Here is a 19786-nt window from a genome sequence, read left to right as displayed (position 1 = left end):
CCCGCCCCTTTATTTTCTTACCCTGACACTACTGCATACCTGATCACCGGGAACCAGAATTAACCTCTCACTAGGACGTACAACCTCCTTCAGCACAGGAGAGCTAAAATCTCCCCAACGGTTGTAAGGGTGAGCACAGAGAGACCCTAGGCCTGCCGAATTTTCAGATTTTTCCAATAGTGGGAAAAAATTATTTAAACAAAGAACAGGATTTTCAAGAATAAGAAAACTTCCTGTAGACTAGGAGTGAAAAGTCACCTGACTCTATGCCTGATGAAGCTGTGGCTGAGTCATCCTCTGTTCTCTGGCAAAGGCACAGAACTATTTATCAGCATTCTTAAAAAAGAAAAAAAAAAAGGGGGTATAATTTTATTTTTCTGACTAGTATAAGCTTAAAATTTAGTTTAGCTTCTTGCATTCTAACATACATATTAGAATAATTTTTAAAAGTAGTAACATATTTTAAAAACCCCTAAAATATATTAAAAAAGCAATACAGAAAAAAACCACCCCAGAAAAGTCACCATTTTTCTCCACAAATATATGTCTTCATATATTTGTATAGAGTGCATAATTAAACACCCACACCAGGAAAAGAAAACAGACTCTGGACTTTGCTTATATAAACACTAACAGTCCAAAAAAGCAGTTTGGCGTGGACTTTTCAGCCTTTTGGTGACTGGCATTTTGCGTAAGAAGCAAAAATCTGCTTGTCATCTCTTACGTTCCTTCTGGAAAAGAATTTTTCAGGCTTATATTGGATGACAAGCAAAACCTACCTGCAAATTACACAGGAAACCTGCCAGACTAGGTGCTTTCAAACCATGTCAGCAAAAATTAACAATAAAGGAAAAGCTGCTTTCCCCAAATACATTTACTAGCCCCCTGAGCAAGTTAATCCTCATTCATTTATAAGCTCAGACACATCTATCTGTACAACTGCTTCCTTTAGGCACCCAGGGGAAAAAAAAAGAAGAAAAAAAAAAAAAGCAGGGAACGCAAGCAAAACACTAGAGCTGCTCTCCCTCCGCACGACTGGACGATGATGGCTGCTCACGTAAATCCAGAATTCGGCAGAAACCCGAAGGAGCCATAGCAAAACACAGGGACAAAGGGCCTTCTCCACCGTTCAAGCTCCGTCTGGCAGCGTTTCTGGCGGAGCTGTCAGGCGGAGGATCAGCACAGAGCCAGCAGGCAGCCTCTGCACCTGCAAACCCTCTGCTCGCCGAAAAAGCCGCTTTTCCAGCAGAAACTCTGCCCGACAGAGCTGGCGCTCTGGGACGGCAGCACGAGAGCAAGCGGGAAATCAATTTTTTCCAAGAATTCTGTTGCTTACCTGCGATGCCACATCATTTAGCCCAGTCCCAAAGATTTTTTTTTATAGCATCCTTTCTTGGGTGGTATGGCTGCAAAAGCAGTGATGTCATGGGGAGGAAGCAGTAACTATCATGTGACTGCATCCTCCGTCTATAGGATATCTGATAGGAGACGGACCAGGCTGTAATCCAGCAGGATTAAACCACAAGCTTCTTTACCCTGCCCTACCTAGTCGGTCACCATCAGCACACGTGCTGCTTCCCCCCGCCCCCAACCCCAGCTGATTATTTTTAAAAGGGGTTGCGGATTTTGTTGCGACGGCAGTAAGGATCACGGTTTTTCACGAGGAAAAAGTACAGTAAGTATGCTGCGTGCAAAGCAAGAAGTATCCCTGTTGCATCTGCAGCAACGCCCAGGTGTCGTATTTTCTTTCATCTTTATGGAATATGTAATCACAGCAGCTTGGAAACGAGACAAACCACAATTCCAGCACCCCTTGCGTTTTTCCTTCTCCCAGTGCTCCATTTCAAGCTTATCCAGACTGACTTCCCTCCATCTTCTGTCTCAAGCTTTACAATCCTACCTCAAAGGTTTCAGCCCTGTTACCTTCACTTCTTCGTTCTCCCCACCATCCATCCATCACTCCTCTGGCAGCCGTCTGCCTTTTCTTCAGTGCAACTGTCACTGCTTCAGAGATCTTCTCCTATACGCCAGCCTAATTTTCCTTTCCAAAACTTCTTAGGTTTTCCCATCAAATATTTTAAAATTAGAACATCCCAAAATGTTTTATTTAAAACAAAAAACCAAAACAATTACCCTGACTTTCACATTTTCGTTAACTGAGTATTACATCGCAGAACCACATTTTGGGGGGATTTTGGTGGGTTATTTTTTTTGTTTTCAAGGATTTTGTTATACACTACAATGTATTTGAGTTGTACAACAAGATAATAAATTCAAAAGTTCTGCTTGTAGAAAAGTTGTACAAGCCACCAGAATCATGTTCTGCAAGGCAGAGGCTGCAGCCGTTCTTTGTGAAGATGGGTACATTGTTGTACACGTGCAATGTGTTTTATTTCAGCACATTCACACCTTACTGCTCCTTTTCCCATATTTGAATATTGTGCCGACTGGTTTTACCCTTAAGGGTGTCCAGGGAGATGCTTTCCGTTACCAAGCAGATGCAACAGCTGGTAGAGGGAGATCTTGCACAAGCTCCCATGAAAATATCCACGGGTAACTGAAGGTGCACGCATGACTTCCACTCTCACTTCAAAGGCTAAGGAATGCGGTTTTGGAAAACTTTTTTTCCCCCCCCCGGTGTTTTTATGGGACATAAACATTTATGGGTGTCCTAAGCAGGCAGCCCAGCCCGACAAAGCAAGCCAGCTGAGAGAAAGTGTAGAAAACCTTTTTTGAGAATGGCTACACAATTCCTCCACATCTTGTCTATAAGCTGAAGAAAGTTCCTGTACTCCTTATGTCTGATATGTACTCCCCACACAGAAGCCACATTTCGATTTTATTATGAAATGTGAACACTTCGCTTGCTTCCCCTGAAGTTCCCACACCTTTCTGGAGCGAGAAGCATGCCGTTAGAGAAGAGATTTGATTACAGCCTTCATACGCAGCACTGCAGATCACAGTTCTCTGCCACTCATAGATCAGGAACCGCCCCAGACCTATTAGAACCCTGTCACTGAAGTGTAGAAAAGCGATCGAAGTCCTAACTTCTGCTAGTGCCTGTTCTTTGCGCCCATAATTAACAGGCCAGCTGAATTCTGTGGAGAAAGTTAAGCAAACACTGAGTATTTAATTTATTTCCCTGATAATGTATCTGTAGTTTTCCTTAATCAGTTTACGAGAGGGAAATACAGAAAACAGCAAGCAGCATTCAGTTGGTCAGACACAAACATCTATACCTGGGAACTTGTCCTGGTTTTGGCTGGGATAGAGTTAATTTTCTTGCAGTGCTGTGTTTTGGGTTCAGTGTGAGAAGAATGTTGATAACACACCGGTGTTTTCAGTTGGTGCTAAGCAGTGTTTAGGCTAAAAGTCAAGGATTTTTCACCTTCTCATGTGCAGCCAGCGAGAAGGCTGGAGGGGCACAAGGAGTCAGGATGGGACACAGCCAGGGCAGCTGACCCAAACTGGCCAAAGGGACATTCCAGACCATGGGACGTCATGCCCAGTGTATAAACTGGGGGGAGGTGGGCCGGGGGGGCTGATTGCTGCTCAGGAACTAACTGGGCATCGGTGAGCAACTGCATTGTGCATCACTTGTTTTGTATATTCCAATTCTTTTATTATTATTATTATTATTGTAGTTGTATTATTATATTATTTTTTTCCTTTCTATCCTATTAAACTGCTCTTATCTCAACCCACGAGTTTTAACTTTTTTTTTTTCTGTTTCTCTCCCCATCCCACTGGGGGGGTGTGGGGGGGGTGGGGGTGGGGGGGAGTGAGTGAGCAGCTGCGTGGTGCCGAGTTGCCGGCTGGGGTTAAACCACGACAGAACTTCTGTGCCACAAGACACACACTGTAACACAAACACTGTGCCCTAGACATGGAATAGTAATTTTATGCACTAACCAAACCAGTGCAAGGGTCTCAATCCCCCATTTTCTTCCTGGACAGACTTTCTTAAATTCACTTCCTAATTTTTCCTTGTCTATTAGCATAGCTGAACTCATCAAGTCTCCTGCTGAATGTGTATTTTTAGTTGGATGGTCTAACCACAAACAAACTAAAGGCGCAGAATATCTAATCCTCTATAGAAAATGTTATTCTATAGCCTAGATATGTATGTTCAAATTTAAGAGATTATTAGAAATCATCAGAAGCCAGAAACAGCTCCTAAGAAGCTTTTAATCCCAAGAACACTGAGATTTTCCAAAGTGCAAGCAAATCAATTAACGTTTACAGATTCCAAAACCAAATCAGCTTTACTCTTTGGTATTTTATTGAAATGATACTTAGTCAATTGAGTGGTCTCAGGAAAAAGAAAATTTTTCAAATGATGATCTGGAGAAGTTCTTGCCTTTCTAGCCTGCAGTTTCTCAAGTCTCTGTAAACACATTTTTCTTCCTCTCAAAGATATATGACTCTATAGTTAAATAGTTAAAAAGGAGACTGGATGCAAAACAAGCTGTGAAGTGCCCTTTTCCCTAAAAAATTCAAACTTCAGTTTTACATCCACTGAAAACAAAATACATAGTTCATCTAATTACTAAAAAAAAAAATAAATTTTTTTTTAAATGCTCTTTTTATACAGTACTTACCTTGAAGTCTTGCAAAGTGCTTACAAGAACTGCAGCAAGAAATACATATAAGACTTCATTCTTATAACAGAAAACCCATACCAACATACCCATTATAGCTTTTGTTGTTGATCCTGATGGTAGCGAGACAGAGACGGTTGGTATTCCAAATCACTATTTCTAGCAGACCGTTTAAAAATAACCTAAACCCTGTCATACCCTTAACGCCTTGCAAATACTGGACGGAGACAGGAGTCATATGTCAGTGCTATGATTTTGCCTGGGCTCCTGCAGCTTAGCGTGGCAGAGAGAAACTGAGAAATGGCCTTTCTGCAATTATGCAGGTTCGGCCTAAAAAAAGTTAACTCGTATTCTTCTGAGTGGCTTCCACCTTGGAATTAGTCATGTAAGATATTACAGAGCTAATTATGTCAATTTCCAATACAAATCTATGAAGCACAAACTTCTGTAAGAAAAAAAGGCAGTTCAATGTGTTGTAAGTGGAGCTACCCATACATTCCAGGAATATTCAACTACAAGCCTCTGACACAGCTGTCAGCTTATTGTGAGCGATAAGCACGTGGGAGAACATACCTGCCATTCTTTACACTCTGCATCCCTTTCAGGTCTTCAGTGTAACCCCTCTAGGATCTCTGATTTCACATATTTCCTCTCTTTTATTTGAAAATTCACTACTTTCACCTAAATGACAGCATTATTCAAAATACAGAATTTCTTTACGAAAGCATCATGAACGTGTTAAATATAAACCATTCAAAAAATGTCTTTGACATATAATAAAACTCAATTTCTGTTTATGGCAAATTATTTTATTTCGTAGAAGAAATACTTTCAAATAATACAAAAAAGAGACAACCATACACAACTGTGACAAAAACAAGAGAGATGAATACTGAATATGATAACTCATAACCACATCAAGACAGAACTCATTACAGCAGTCAGAATCACAGACCCACAAGATATGCCGATGATGTCTCACAGCGGTCACTATTTAAAAACACGAACCGAACCCCCTGACGGAGAGGCCACCAGACATCGCCCCTTCGTTATACAGTCACGGAACAACTGAGGGTGGAAGGAAGGTCCCTACCCCAAACCCTGCTCAACGCGGGCCTAGTGCGGCCAGGATGCTCCGGGCTACATCCAGTCAAGTCCTCAACTCCTCCACGGACAGAAAGCTCCATCCACCTCTCTGGGCAACCTCTTCCAGTATCTGAGCACCCTCATGGGAACACGGTGTTGTCTGTTCTTAGTATACAGCAAGTACGTCTGGGGTCACTGCATGGTAACTTCCCATAAACACTACTATGTAAGGGCCCCCACCAAAAATGAGACGCAAAATTCTGACTAACTAGTCTTTTCAAGTAACGAGCTCTGAAAAGCTTGCTGTCCCTAGACTTTTACCCGAACACTAAAAATTTCTTACGTGATTTGCTTTTTATCTGCATAGTTGGTGAATATGCCTAGTTGCACCCAAGGAACCCAACATACACCCACTGAAGCTTACTGGCAAAAACAGACTTCAGGATGGTTAGCATGATAAATGCTAAATACACTTTAATTTCACATATATTGCTATACGATCGAATCACTTGATGCCTGCAATGATTATAGGCCTTACTAGGAAACAGGGAATATACTACCTTAAAATTAAATGTCTGCGTTAATCATCCTCATTGATTAATGATTTAGGGTTACGATCTTTTTTCCCATTACTTTTTGCTTCAGCTTGGAGAATTATAAGCAATTCAGTTTCACTGTCAGGTTTTCCTGATCTTTGACAAGGTAAGAGTGTAAGTTCTTGAAACTCACAAAGAACATTTTACTTACAAAATATTTGAAAATATTCTCATTGGTTCCAATAAGTCCATTTAGTTTTTGGCTGCTGTTTTGATTTCCTGACATATAAAAACCTAGAAACAATTTGACCTTTAATTAAGAGACAGCATGATCTTCCTTCTAGGAGATTCCAGCAATCTGCAAAGTCAGTCTTGTGTTGGGCACCTCTCTTTGTAGGTAATGTATAATTAGAAAAATATGAGAAACTCTATTATAGTAGCTTAGTAAAGAAGTATTTTTACATACTTGCAGGATGCAAGGACACAAAACTGGCATTCTCGGGAATTTAGAGTGACAGTCTTTCATTAAAACAAACGGTCACAAGCAAAATTATTTCTTACCGGATTTTAGCTGGTCCAACTAGCAATCAAGTGAGCTGTACCTTCTAGAATTATACACCTTCCTCCTGGGAAGTGTCACTGTTCAAAAGAATTTGCAGGCAGTAACCTCAAAGCACATCCTTCAGGGTGAACATATGTTTAAGCACCCTCACTTAATGCAGCTGCTTTCTGGAATCAGCACATAATGTACTTTCCTGAATCAGACCAGAATCTTTAAAACTGTAGAAATTACTATAATATTGCTTTAACGGTCTTTCCACACAGTTAGCTCACATTGCTATTTTAACTGCCTTCTCATTAAACAGCAAAACAAAGACCTGTCACCCTTTTCCTTCCTCCGTTTAAACTGAGAATCTAGTTAAGAATATAAAGATACTTTAGACACAACTGAAATGAAAACAATCTATTAGTGCACAGTAAGAACATGCAAATGAATTCTGCAATATTTAACATCACTTCTAATCAATGTTAAACACATTGCAGGTGATAATATTTTGCTATAACACAGACAGTGCTAAAGGATACAATGTACATAATAAGCTACAGATAATAAAGCTGAAAAAAGTGACAATTTTAGAACATAGTATTTTCATTTCAGGTATCAGAAACAAAACCAGCTCAATGGTTCCATTCTACTGTATGACAAATACTGAAGAACAAAATTTCAGTCTTAAAATACATCTTAAAGTAGGTATTTTCCTTCAAGGAAAAAAGGCACTATAAATAAATTACACTACAGTGAATTTGCCTGAACTCACTTTGTTTCTGTCTTCCAGCCTTTAAGTCAAATAAAACAGCATAAAAACTGTACACGCTCTTAACAGGATAGTCGATCTTTTATAAAATAAGTTGTCTTCAGAGATGTCAGTTTCACAACAAGGAAAAACCAAGCCTTGTTGCAGTCGCTATTATAAAATATATATGTATATATATTTATATATATGTTTTTGTTTACTTTTACTTTTTTTACTTTTTTTATTTTTTACAAAACGTGTATATTAGCTTTTGCACAATTTTTTTTTTAAAGAAACTTGGCTAGTCTAATAACTTCATTAAAATAAAAGCGATAAATACTTCATGTTTACAATGCAACATGTCATACATCATCAGCTGGCAGAGGAGGTATGTTAATCCTTGGTCTTGTAAAAAAAGCTATCTTCTCTCTGGGATCAAAACAAGATAAAAAGGAAGTCAATCAATTACATACCTATGTTCCCCCCCCTTCCCCCCCGAACATGGTTTCTTTACTCTGGTTAGTGGTTAGTATTTATTACTTAGATACTGAGCTGATGGTTTATCTCCGTACAAGAAACTTACAAAACTCTTAAACTTCAGTGTAGACTTTTGGCAACATCGTGTTGAACACAATTACTATTTTTGATAATTTAGGTGGAAGCTTTATACAACTCATTGTACATCAGTCATAGTTGACTGTAAAATGGTTTCACAGGACAAGCCCTGACATAAGCCCCTTCCGCAATGCAAAGTTCACCCTTGTACATTTTGCAATAATGCCTACCAAAAAAAAAAAAAAAAAAAAAAAAAAAAGGAAGAGTCATCTTTTTGCTTCTTTATTGGGCAAACAGTACATGCTGTAAAGCATCATAAGAAATGGATGTGTGCTTAAAAAGGGCAAGAACTTAAAGAAGACAGCTTTTGCTCCATTCGCTACATCTCATTTTATTCAATTCTCTGTATCTTTTTATATCTCGGTAGACAAAGCATAAAAACCCCTCTCTTATTACCAGAAACATAAGATGTAAAAACAACCCTAAGATTTCTATTCCTCTTACTTCCTCCCCACCTTTGTGAGAAAGACATTGCCAATATAATTCAAGCAAAAAAATTACATTAAAGGACAGACAGCTTTTCTACCTCACTTAAGTACTGCCTGCAAAAAAGTTCCAGGAATCTCAACACTGGATGAAATAGTATAATGTAATATTGTAGCTGAGCTGTCCTCCACATCTGTGCTCCACTAACATTTTCTTACTCTCACTGTTACTCTCCCAATAAAAATTACAAAAATTTTAATGCTGAAGTAATAAAATTCTTCCTGTGAAATGCAAATTATTTATCAATGCCACCTCTATACAAAATAAACTGTCAGAAAAAATATAAAGCTAAGAGAAGACACGTACCATGTGAACAAAGATGAAATAGGAAAAAAGTCCAAAGAAAAGGCTTGAGAGAAAGCTGGAATACTACTGAGTAATTTTTAGGGAGAGATCGGTACTAGTAACATATATGTATTACATTAGACAAACTATTTATACCCACAGGCTTGCGTTGAAAAACCGACAAATCATTTGAACTTAATAGTGACTAGGCTAAGTTGAAAGAATCACCTAAGCTATGTTTGCACTTGAAGACTTTGGGGTTTTTTTAAAATTAAATTTCGTGTGTTGTAGAATTGTAACACTGCAATTTTACTTTTGCTTTGACTCTTTGCACTACAAATAACTCAAAGGAAACTCATGTGTCCAAGTCAATATACAGTTAAAAATTACTGGCTATATAGAAGACACACAGCATTTAGGTTAAATGCTTCAGAGAGCTTTAACCTCTCTAATGAGCTGTTGCTATGCTGTTTTGGTACACATTACCACTTACCTAAAAGTTTGCACCTGAATAGGCTCCTTCTGATTTTGCCCACGCAACTGGTATATTTCTTTTGATGCTTTCTTTAGCATCTTTTCAGCTGCTTGCTCTTGGTGATGTTCAAATTTGGTCTGTCTGGTCTGAAAACAAGAATATAATGCTTAAAATGGTCATGTGAATAAATAAAACACAAGAATACCCAGGTTAAAATAATGGATTTTTTCCCACTCACCACAGTAAAACCACACAAGTATACTGTCTGAATTGGCTGATCATCCGAGAACTATAAATTCAAAAAGACTGACAGTGTTGTTTCATTTCTTAATGGTCTTCAGACAGATATGTATTAAATTGATGAAATTGACTGCACATAGATCTGTCAAAAAAGACTTTAAAATAAATTTAGGCTCACATTTCATCTCTGATAATCCAATGACAATTTTGTTTGTTGTGTATTTTTTGCCATTGTTTGCCTATAACTGCTTTATCCAAGAACAGGAAAAAAAATCACATACTTAGGGAATATTCCAAATACTTGTAAAAAATGAAATATGAAATCAGCAAAAATTCTTTCAAAGATCAGAAATAAAGACATTATTAAAGTTCCAGTAATAAATATCTAAACCAAAAAAACCCCAAACCAAACCAAAAAGTGCCGCTGGCAAATAGTGCCATTCTCCAGCAATTGTTCTCAAATAAATACACAACTTGGTAATAATCAATGCAATAATTTTTATTGTGCTAACTTCAAGAATATAGAAGCAATGTTCATTGTCTGAAGTTCTGTAAAAACAGCTCTTTAGACACCTTGTCACAATCAAGGAATTTTGAAACGAGAAGTTTCTGAACATGTTGAGTGCTCATCTCATGTTACCATACCTGCCTTTCTGCTTCCTTCAACAAGTTTCGGAATCGTTCATCCCGAAGGACCCAGTGGGGTAGATCCGTCTGCCCTCTTAGCTGGGCATCTTCCAGACGCTGTCTCAACTCTCTTAAAACACATATCTCCTCGTTCAGCTGTCTCTGTCTAGTTCTGGATGCCTGGAGATCCAGCTCCAGGTCTAAGGATGTCCTTGCCATAAGCTCAGCCAAAGATGATCTGCAGGACTGCTGAGTTATTAGGATTCAAATAAAATGCACAATATATTAACTCCAACATGGTATACTGGTCTATCTTTAGCTACATAGAGCATACATTTTCTGTACTTCACACACAAAGTCTTTCTTGACACGAAGTTTTGGAGAGATTATTTATATCCCACAGTGAAAGGCTAACTAGCTGTAGGGGTTTTCTGTACCATACATAAACTTTCCAATTAATGCTTTCTACTACCTCCTTTTACAGTCTCCTTTTGGCTTATAAATACTTAACTAATTTAAGTTTATGGACTAAACTTTCATGTTATGATGGTAATAAAAGGGATGCAATATGAAAAACTCCTAACAGAGTCATGACGTTGGAGAATAAGGGGAATCTTGCTCAGTACAGTAAAGGGCTGTATTCAATACTGGCTTTAAGACACATTCTGAATCAAAATGGGAGACATGGCTGTCTACTTGCCTACACCAGCAAGAAATTAACTTCTGCTGACCAGGCTAAACTGTACACAATGTATATAAAAGGCATTAATGCCTTACCTGCCCTTCTCTGCCTGCTTGTTCTGCAGCGTGCAGGCTGGCATGGAGGAGAAAGGAGAGCTTAACCTATTCATTCCTGAATACTTGGGCCTCAAATACTATGGTTTGCTAGGCTGCGTGGGAGGGGAGCTGGATGTTTTACTGTCACATTCACACACACTTCTCTGGGCCTGCATCATAAACTAGATTTTAAAGATTTAACAAATTTTACATTTAAATCAACACAAATTCAGTCCCCATTAAAGTAATTTTTGTCTGCCACACTATTTTTTTTCCCTCCTCAATTATTGTTCACAACTATATTTCACTTCTCTATGTCTACTTTTTAGCTTAAAAAACCCAAACCAAACCCAAAACACCCACCCCTCCCCCAATTCATTACAGAAGCCTTATACACTTCCTCAAAACATCAGAATGTACATGTAGACATCTAAAGCTTAGGTATAAAAGTACCAGTGTTCTAGCAACCTAGTGAAAAGTGAAAACCAGTTTCCTAGGTATACCTGCTTATACCGTAGGGTACGCCTCTCCAATGTATTCCGGACAAAAGGTGACTTCCTTGGCAGAGTTGAACTGTCACTGTCACTGCGATACAGCTGATAAGAAAAGATATTCAAAATACAGGTTGCTTACAAGATTGTCTACGTTAAGAAATCTGCATTATTTTTTAATTCTTTTGCTTTTGAGATTTATTTTTAAAAATGCACTGAATCTGTCTTAAGCAACTGATTTTTTTCAGCTTTTGTTACTTATAAAAATTTTATATATAATGGTGCTCATACTGTATAGTTACAATAATTCAAGAAAACTTCAAAACAATCAATGTTTTATAGCTAAGTTTCATCAGGCATTCTGCTAAATATTCAAGACAATTTAACATAAAAATAAGGGGAGAAGGGAGTTAAAGGCAACAGTATTTCTTCCTAAAGAGTTTACTGTCATGGGCACAAACAATACAGTCTCCCACTTTTTTCACCAACTCTGATTTTAAGTAAATACAGATTAAGTGAGGGTGTTTAACAATCTTTTCCTTTTTGCACTATCTTTGTTCTGGTGTGCGAGGGTGTTTTTTACTCACATTCCCTGTATCATAAAAAGATACAGAATCCAGAAATCAAACTGAAGAATTTGAAGGGGTCCATAGATGTACTGTGTGCAATGTAAATAAGAGCGCAAAACCGAGAAGATCCTCGGTTTAGCAAAATGCATAAAAATTAAAAATCATTAATGCATTTTCAAACTCAAGCTCTCAAAAGCTAATGAAAGAGTACAATTAAAGCTGCATGCATTCCACCAATATTGCAAAGTCAATACCCATGTATTGTTCTGCAATACCATGAGCCAACTGCTTATAAGCCTTTTGCCATTGAACACAGCAACCAGCTAACGTGAGCTTGAAAACTGTTGTGCCGATCTTCAACTGCTTGCACCAGCGCATCCAGGAATCCTAGGTCCCACTGCAACAGGCATCCTATGACTGACATTCATGACAGCAACCACAGTCCTAAGAATATTTATGCAATAACCCTAAGATTATACATTCAGTCCCCTTTCTCAAACTCTTAGGTAGCTGAAAGTTAAACTAAGCTAACTGTTTATACACCTTAATAGACAGCATTGTACCTCTGTAAAATCAATCACCCTAGCCTAACATCTAAGGTTGCCAGGGAAAAGAGCTTAATAGCTAATTTGTCGTAGATTCTTAAATTTTAAATGAAATAAATTCAGGTTTAAACTCTTAAAAAAGAACCAGGGGACCTCTTCCCCACTGCAATGTTTAAATTCTATGAAAGATTGTTCATCAGTATTAAAAAGTAGTATATGTTTCTTATAAATGTAATAAAGTCTTAAGAAGAGATTATAAAAAAATGTAGAAAATACTTGTGTGCCTCCCCCTCTCCCCCCACCTTCTTTTTAAGCCTTACTCACTCTGCAAACATATTGACTTCGTGCTCCAGGTGAGAAGGTCTGGGAACGAACAATAGTGCTACTGCGAACAAAAGCAGAACCCCGTGGCCTGCGGCTAGTTCTCTCTTTTGGAAGAATAGCAACTTCTTCAGGAAACAGATCCTCTGTGTTCGTTTCCTTATCCACCTAAAATTTCAATGAAGGAAAAAATTTTATTTTTTCCTCATTTTCTCTCTCTCACCAAAAACAATCAGACAGTTCAACAATATCAAAAGCAAACAATCTGCCCTGAGAGCTAGGTTCAAGTTTTAAGGAGAAATGAGAACAGAGTATGAATCACCGCATTTTTAACAAACTTTTAAAACTAGGTCATTCAAAATGCTAAGATTACCTTTCAGAAGCCTTTCCTGGAACAGTAACAATTATGAGATGCAGTTATAATGTGAATCATAGCTGCAGAGCACAAAGACTGCATTCAGCACTGGCAATTGGGCATTAACCTAGCTACCACCTGATCTCCAGCCTCAACAGAAGAAAACAGTCACCTTTCAATAAGCAAAATAAATCTGAAGCAAGCAACCACCTTAAAACTGGAGGAAGTCAAATGAAGACAAGAAACTCAACAAAAGGGAACTGAAAGACTCTTGAAACAATGATACAAGAACACTAAAATATTCAGAAATACAGAAAATGTACACTACTCTAGCAAAGCTTCCAAACTTTAAGATAACTCCTCAATAGGAGTTATGATCTTCCCTAAAGGCAAGGCAACACAAACAGCTTATGTTCCTCTACTTCAATGAGAATGTGCTGATTTCGGCTTGTTCAGGACTGTTTTCATTATCTCATATCTTGAATACAAAAGATTTTCAACACATCAGTTTCAGCACAAACGTTCTGAAAATTACAGCTGTATTTATTGTAACACTGAAACAGCAATGCAAGTCTTAAAACATTAAGCTTCTTTCTTCACAGTTCCTTCAAAAATTCTTATTTCTAAGAGCACTGAAATTCGATCATAATCTTTTCAGTTACAATTTCAAGTCAACACAGACATTGATACGAGTGCATATTTACAGATTAGATGAAGGCCACAGTAAAAATAGTTTGCCTTTTGATATAAAATACTAATTCTGTCTAGAAATAACTAGTAAGCAAACAAAAACCCCAGTCCTAAAGAGGGCATTTTTAACAACTCAAAAGGTACACCGCTGTCACGAAGGCAGTGCTCATACAGGGTTGTTAATGTCATTTCTGACTCTTTTCTCTCCTGATCAATTCGGACTCAAACTCAAGGAGCAGCAGTAACACACTCTGTGTGTGTCAGGCAGCGTGGCAGTTTCCGTACTGCAGTGTCTTCTCTCATTACCTTCAGCGGCGGAGGCTGCATTTTTCCAGAACTGTACTGGCCTGCTTGAGTTGCAAACATGTGTCCAGCTAACGAATCCCCGCAAAATGGCTCTGGATAAGGAGGACTAGTCTGGGTGCAATTACTGCATCCACTGTCAACAGATTCTGCTTGCCAACTCCTAAAGTCAGAACATCAGAAGAATTTTGTAGGTATTAAAAAACCCCATGCAATTATGTATCACGTTTATGTATTTCATTATCCAGGTCATTTATCATTTTAGAGTATTACTTCTCCAATAAAAATACAGCATTTGCAAAGGGAGAACAGATGCAGACAAGCAAATACATTTCATGCCAAAAAAAAAAAAAAAAAAAAATCACCTTCCCTAATTTTCTTAAAGCATATGTTCTGGTCTTTATAACAATACTAAGAAAACAATAACAAAAAGAACAATGCAACTCATGTAACAAACTAGGAGTATTATTAATGATGAAATAGCACTATAATAAACCCTGAAATAGTAAGAGCTGTGTTACATGTTCCCTCAATACGCGTTGCAATGCACACCTTTCTTTGACATTTTTCCACATCACTGCAAAATTGTATGTATTTTTTTTAGTACAGTGCTGTTGCAAACCTGTTGCAGTTGCATCCCTAGAAAAGTTACTGTTTGAAATAATGTTTTCCCACTCCCCAAATTTGAAGTCCTCTAAACTCAGCCAGCCATTCAAATAAGGTTTTCTCTTGTTTGCACATCATCACAAAATAACAGAATTTTATACTCGTAACACTAACAGGGAGCAGCTCTCAGAATAAGGAGATCTGCTGTATTTCAGACTACACCTATAGTGTAAATATCAATCTGTTGTTTGATGACATATTTAAACTACTATTTTTACCTTTCTGATATGGCTTCTGCCTGATCTTCCTTTCTTTCCATCTCCAGGATTTCCTCCTCTGTGTACTCCAGTTTCACTCTCTCTTCTGCCAACTCTCTCTCAACTGCTTCCAGCTGGGCAGTGGTCCTAGCTAACAGGGCTGTCACTGCATCCTGTAAGGTAAACTAGACTTCAGATAAAACCATTTGAGCAAGACAATGTATTTAATGCATATTATTCAGAGAAAACAAAATAAAAACATAGCCATTGTATGTTCCTAAAAAAAAAAAAAAAAAAAAAAAAAAAAAAAGCCTGTCCGGAATCTTAATGATCAAAAAGTACATGGTGTTCTGTGAATGCAACTTCTCACAGAAACTGGGCAGACTTTATCTCACTGTGGGACATCATCCAGCAAGTTAGGTCAGAAGAGACCTCTAGAGGTCACCTAGTCTGATGTCCTGCCCAAAGCAGGGACAGCTTCATAGCCACATCAGGTTGCCCAGGGCCCAGCCAAGGGCTGAAAAATCTCCAAAAATGGAAATTGCACAACCTTACTTGACAACCTCTTGAAGCGTGGTGGCAGAAATTTTTGATGAGTTTTAGTTAGTTGGACTAGAAGTGTGCATACAAACATACACAGAGTACTATTTCAAGCACCTGTCCAGACATGATTTAGCTTTTAATTATTCTATTAAAATCCAGCTCTTCCCACAAGAGCTAAATTATGGTATCACCTTCTGTGCACCTTGAAACCAAACTGCACCGAGATAAGATCACAACCACCCACCCAGCAGGTCGAATAAAGGAAACAAATCACTTTTTCAAAGCCATACTGTTTTAACTGTAGTTACATTTCCAGAAGATCGTGCAATACTTTCTTCACACTGGTTTTTGTTCTTTGCTCTCTGGGGGTCTGAACCAGTGAAGATCTGAACAGTATACCAGTGAAGCTGCATCTCCCCCGAACTCTCTGCATCAGTCAGGTTTATCTGAGCAATGCCCTGTAAACAACAAAAAACACTGACCACAACAAGATAAACATACACTGCAGGATAGAAACCTTCTCATTTAAAGAGTATTTTACTTATAGGGTCTCTTAAAAAGACAGTTTTGTTCTGTTGCATTATGATGTCTATGATACCGAATTTCTTGCCTCTTGCTTATTACCAGGAAGGATCAGAATAGATATTCATTTTCTTAAGCTGAAAAATAAAATTTCTAAGACTGAGGTAGAGATGATTGTTACAGCTGACAGCTCTTAGTATCTTATTTAAAAACCACTCTGAATTACATAGCTGATTTCTACATTTGCTTAAATTAGTATTACTTTAACAATATTACTTCATAGTTCTCTCACAAGAAAACAGATTATTCTGAGACATCCTTTCATTCTCTGGTACTCAGAGGCATCTTCGAAAGGGCAAAAAAACTGCCATGTGAAGCAATTTATTTTTTCTGCCTATTTATATCATAAGGTAGTCAAAAGGGCCATAAAGCCATTTTTCCACTTTCCAAGTCATCATTATCTCTCCCACATTCAGGTGAAAACAGGTTTAATGGAGGCTTCCCACTAAAAATATTCCCAACTTTAAAGTAGCCCTACTCCTTCAGACAGTGCTCATTTAAAAAATTTGAGTGGTGTTGACCTAAATGAAAAAAAGCTCTGAGCAAATCCATGCCGCCCCCCCCCCCCCTTTTTTTTTTTTATAATCAGTTCACTAGCTAGACCTAGTGATGATTTTATATTAGCTAGCCTTTAATTACTGCTTTTGACTTTATCTGACTATCTCTGTAATCTGTTCATTTCCATGATAATGGACGACATGCTAAGAAAGTTTTTATTTGTATCACTGGAAGAATCACATAAAAATTGTTTTCATCTCTCATGAAACAACTAGCTGGATGCAATGGTTCTTATTGTAAAGGCAGCAGGAAATGTATACAGAAACCGCATTCAACTTTAAGCAGGTAAAGAAACAGTTAATTAGAAAATAATAATAATTAAAAAATCATCGTATTGTTTTTCCAAGGTGAATGTTCCCTGGCACTCTGTTTAAACAGGTGTATAAAGGATGATGGAGAAAAGTTTTGGAGACTAACAAAATAATGTCGTATCGGGATACAACACGCTACCGAGAACATCGTTTTATATCAGTAAAAGGAGGCTACAGAGATGTCTCATCTTTTATATATAAAACAGAGATGTCTTCTCATTACCTATTTGCTCTGATGCAGTGTAAAAAAGAAACATGTATTGAATACTCACATTTATGCATCAGAGTTGGAGAATGTTTAAGACATGCTGGGTTTGGTTTTAGAGGTAGAGGGTAAAGGTGTTTTCCTGTCATCAATACTGGAAAAAGCATCTGTTGACTCTTAAGATGTCTGACACTACCCTACACACTGCATTTATTAAGCAGCTAAGAAAGCATGCCAAAGAAGCTCTTACTACAAAGCGAATGACTAATCGGGTATAAAATCACCATCAAACCCAGTTAATAATTACCAGTACTGAAAGGACTAATTAATATTGCACCTCCACCTCAAGATTTGGAGCTCGCTCAAAAGGATGAAGAAACCAAGGTGGGTCAGCTAGAGGTCTGTCACGTGCCTGCTCTGACACATCTGTTAACAACTTGGATGGTGGAATAGTAAAAGCATTTATGAATCTCTCGGTGATGTCAAACAGAGGGATTGTAAAATTTGTGAGAAAAGGATGAGAATTTAAAATTATGTTAAAAAATGGGACGGATGTTCTGAAAAACACGAAATGCAAAAGACAAATGTTACACTCAAGAAGAAGTCAAATAAATTAAGACATGGTGAATAATTGGTTGGTCAGGGCTGTAAAAGATCAGAAACTGGGAGTGAAACAGCAAATGCCATGTAATTGCAAAAAAGGCAATTGCATTTCTCTGATATTTTAACATGAGCTATATATGCTAATCATGGAAAATAACAGCTCCCTTATCTCAACATTGATGAGGCCAGCAGGGGAGCAATAAGCCAACTTAAGGAAGCAGAGTTTCAGAAAGCTGTAGGGAAACAGAAAAAGATCTTTCAGCAAGGCAGGGCACAGGAGCAAAAGGCTGAGAAGCTTCAGGGAATGGAAAGACCATCCCACAAGTTTAGTAAATTCACTTCTCTATGTAAGTGAAGTTTAGAACTATTTTTGCCAGAATATTGCCTTTTTTTTTTTTTTCATTCCCTGTTATGTACAAATATTTGTATAACTTAGGATAAACTCCAGCCTGGCTTCTGCATTTAGGAAAGCATTAAACTGGCATAATCTAACTGAAAAAAAGAAGAACTTCAGAAATACATGCATAATTAAATAGATGGAAAAAACTGTAATCTCAGTGGAAGAGATTTTGAAAGACACAGGCCTTGTTGATAAAAGCCATCACAGCAATTCCACAGAGAGGCAGCAAATGATTTCTCAATTTGAGAAAATGCTTATTTTCAATTTACAGCAAAAGACAGCAATGATCGTAATGTCTAAATACATACTTCAATGCACATACCTTAAGAAACCACAGCATTGTTTCTCTTTTTGAGTAGCATTGCTAACTTACCCTAAAGTATGTTACCAACTAGACAAAGATATTTGACAAAACTACACTAAGACTATGAAAGAGAAAAAATTCCTACCAACATGACCTGAAGACCTATCAGTTTTTTGCTAATTCAGTAATAGCAGTTAAAACAAAAGCACCTTAAACTTAGATGCACTTGTGTCAATATAAAGACTCTTTACACTGAAATAGCTATTTAGCTTCCCAGAGGAGAAGGCTGTACCAGTATAAAGCATTTTGCACCAATATATCCAGCCCGTTCTTGAGATGCTTTCTCTTTTATTATGTTGTAGTGCAAAAATGACAAAACTTCCTACTGCAGATAAGACCTTTGCTCCACTTCTGTCAACATTAAGACCGCTGTTTATGTAAGATGCTACCTAGTTATAAGGTGGACTAACAAACGTGCATTCTTGTCCAGATTTGCTCAAACACCTCTTTATCCATAGTCCAGCATGACAACAAGATGACTGTACCTCTTAAGTACTTCGACAGGCTTAAAAAAAATTTCACTAACCTATTCAAACCCTTCACTAAAATGGCAGCCCACTCACTTCAAAATAGCCAGGACATCAGCCTCAAGGCAGATTTATTTCAGCATATTTACATTTTACAATAGCTAAATGAAGCTAACATTTAACACATCTAAAGTTAACACAGTTAACACATGTAACCTATTTAAACAATTGCTACATATATTTGAATACAACTACATCAGATACCTCTGTCAGTTTAAAGTAAAAGGTTGATGTTACAGAAACCTGCTTGAACCACTATTATCCTTTAACAAAGATTGATATAACAGTAGTCGTCTTCACCCACTGTTACACAGCAACAATGGGTTTGTATTTATCTTTTTATTAGGAAAGTATTTTAATGATACTGATTCATCACGCACGTGTTACAGTGCCATGCAGAAACAGAAGTCTTGAGCACACTGTAGTCTAAAAGCTGTCAGACGAAGTCTTTGGGGAAAAGTTTAATTTTTTTTATTTTTTTTTTTTTCCACAATGCTTTCCTTCTTGCACCAAAATTTAGCAATGGCAGATTC

The 19786-nt window shown here is 37.7% G+C and overlaps 2 protein-coding genes across 9 annotated transcripts in view; both read right to left on the bottom strand.

Moving 5' to 3' along the window:
• CLCN4 (chloride voltage-gated channel 4) overlaps nucleotides 1-1460 on the bottom strand; it is a 116348-nt gene extending 114888 nt beyond the window's left edge. For all 4 annotated transcript variants that reach the window (XR_007510204.1, XR_007510203.1, XR_007510205.1 and 1 more), the window contains exon 1: nucleotides 1337-1460. The gene's annotated coding sequence lies outside the window, so the exon portion shown is untranslated. The remainder of the gene's footprint in view (nucleotides 1-1336) is intronic.
• A 3945-nt stretch (nucleotides 1461-5405) lies between these two features.
• WWC3 (WWC family member 3) overlaps nucleotides 5406-19786 on the bottom strand; it is a 103822-nt gene continuing 89441 nt past the window's right edge. For 3 of the 5 annotated variants that reach the window (XM_049834333.1, XM_049834332.1, XM_049834334.1), the window contains exons 16-23: nucleotides 15994-16161; nucleotides 15182-15333; nucleotides 14301-14460; nucleotides 12953-13117; nucleotides 11527-11619; nucleotides 10265-10495; nucleotides 9398-9525; nucleotides 5406-7947 (exon numbers count right to left, since the gene is read on the bottom strand). In XM_049834333.1, coding sequence (XP_049690290.1) covers nucleotides 7881-7947; nucleotides 9398-9525; nucleotides 10265-10495; nucleotides 11527-11619; nucleotides 12953-13117; nucleotides 14301-14460; nucleotides 15182-15333; nucleotides 15994-16161 — 1164 coding nt within the window. In that variant the 3' untranslated portion in view covers nucleotides 5406-7880. The remainder of the gene's footprint in view (nucleotides 7948-9397; nucleotides 9526-10264; nucleotides 10496-11526; nucleotides 11620-12952; nucleotides 13118-14300; nucleotides 14461-15181; nucleotides 15334-15993; nucleotides 16162-19786) is intronic. The other 2 variants (XM_049834330.1, XM_049834331.1) reach the window with 2 other exon arrangements.

The sequence above is a fragment of the Accipiter gentilis genome, chromosome 31, assembly GCF_929443795.1.
Source record: "Accipiter gentilis chromosome 31, bAccGen1.1, whole genome shotgun sequence".
NCBI classification, from domain to species: Eukaryota; Metazoa; Chordata; class Aves; order Accipitriformes; family Accipitridae; genus Astur; species Astur gentilis.
The sequence above is the reverse complement of the archived record's forward strand: the minus strand, read 5'-3'. Positions and strand labels throughout refer to the sequence as shown.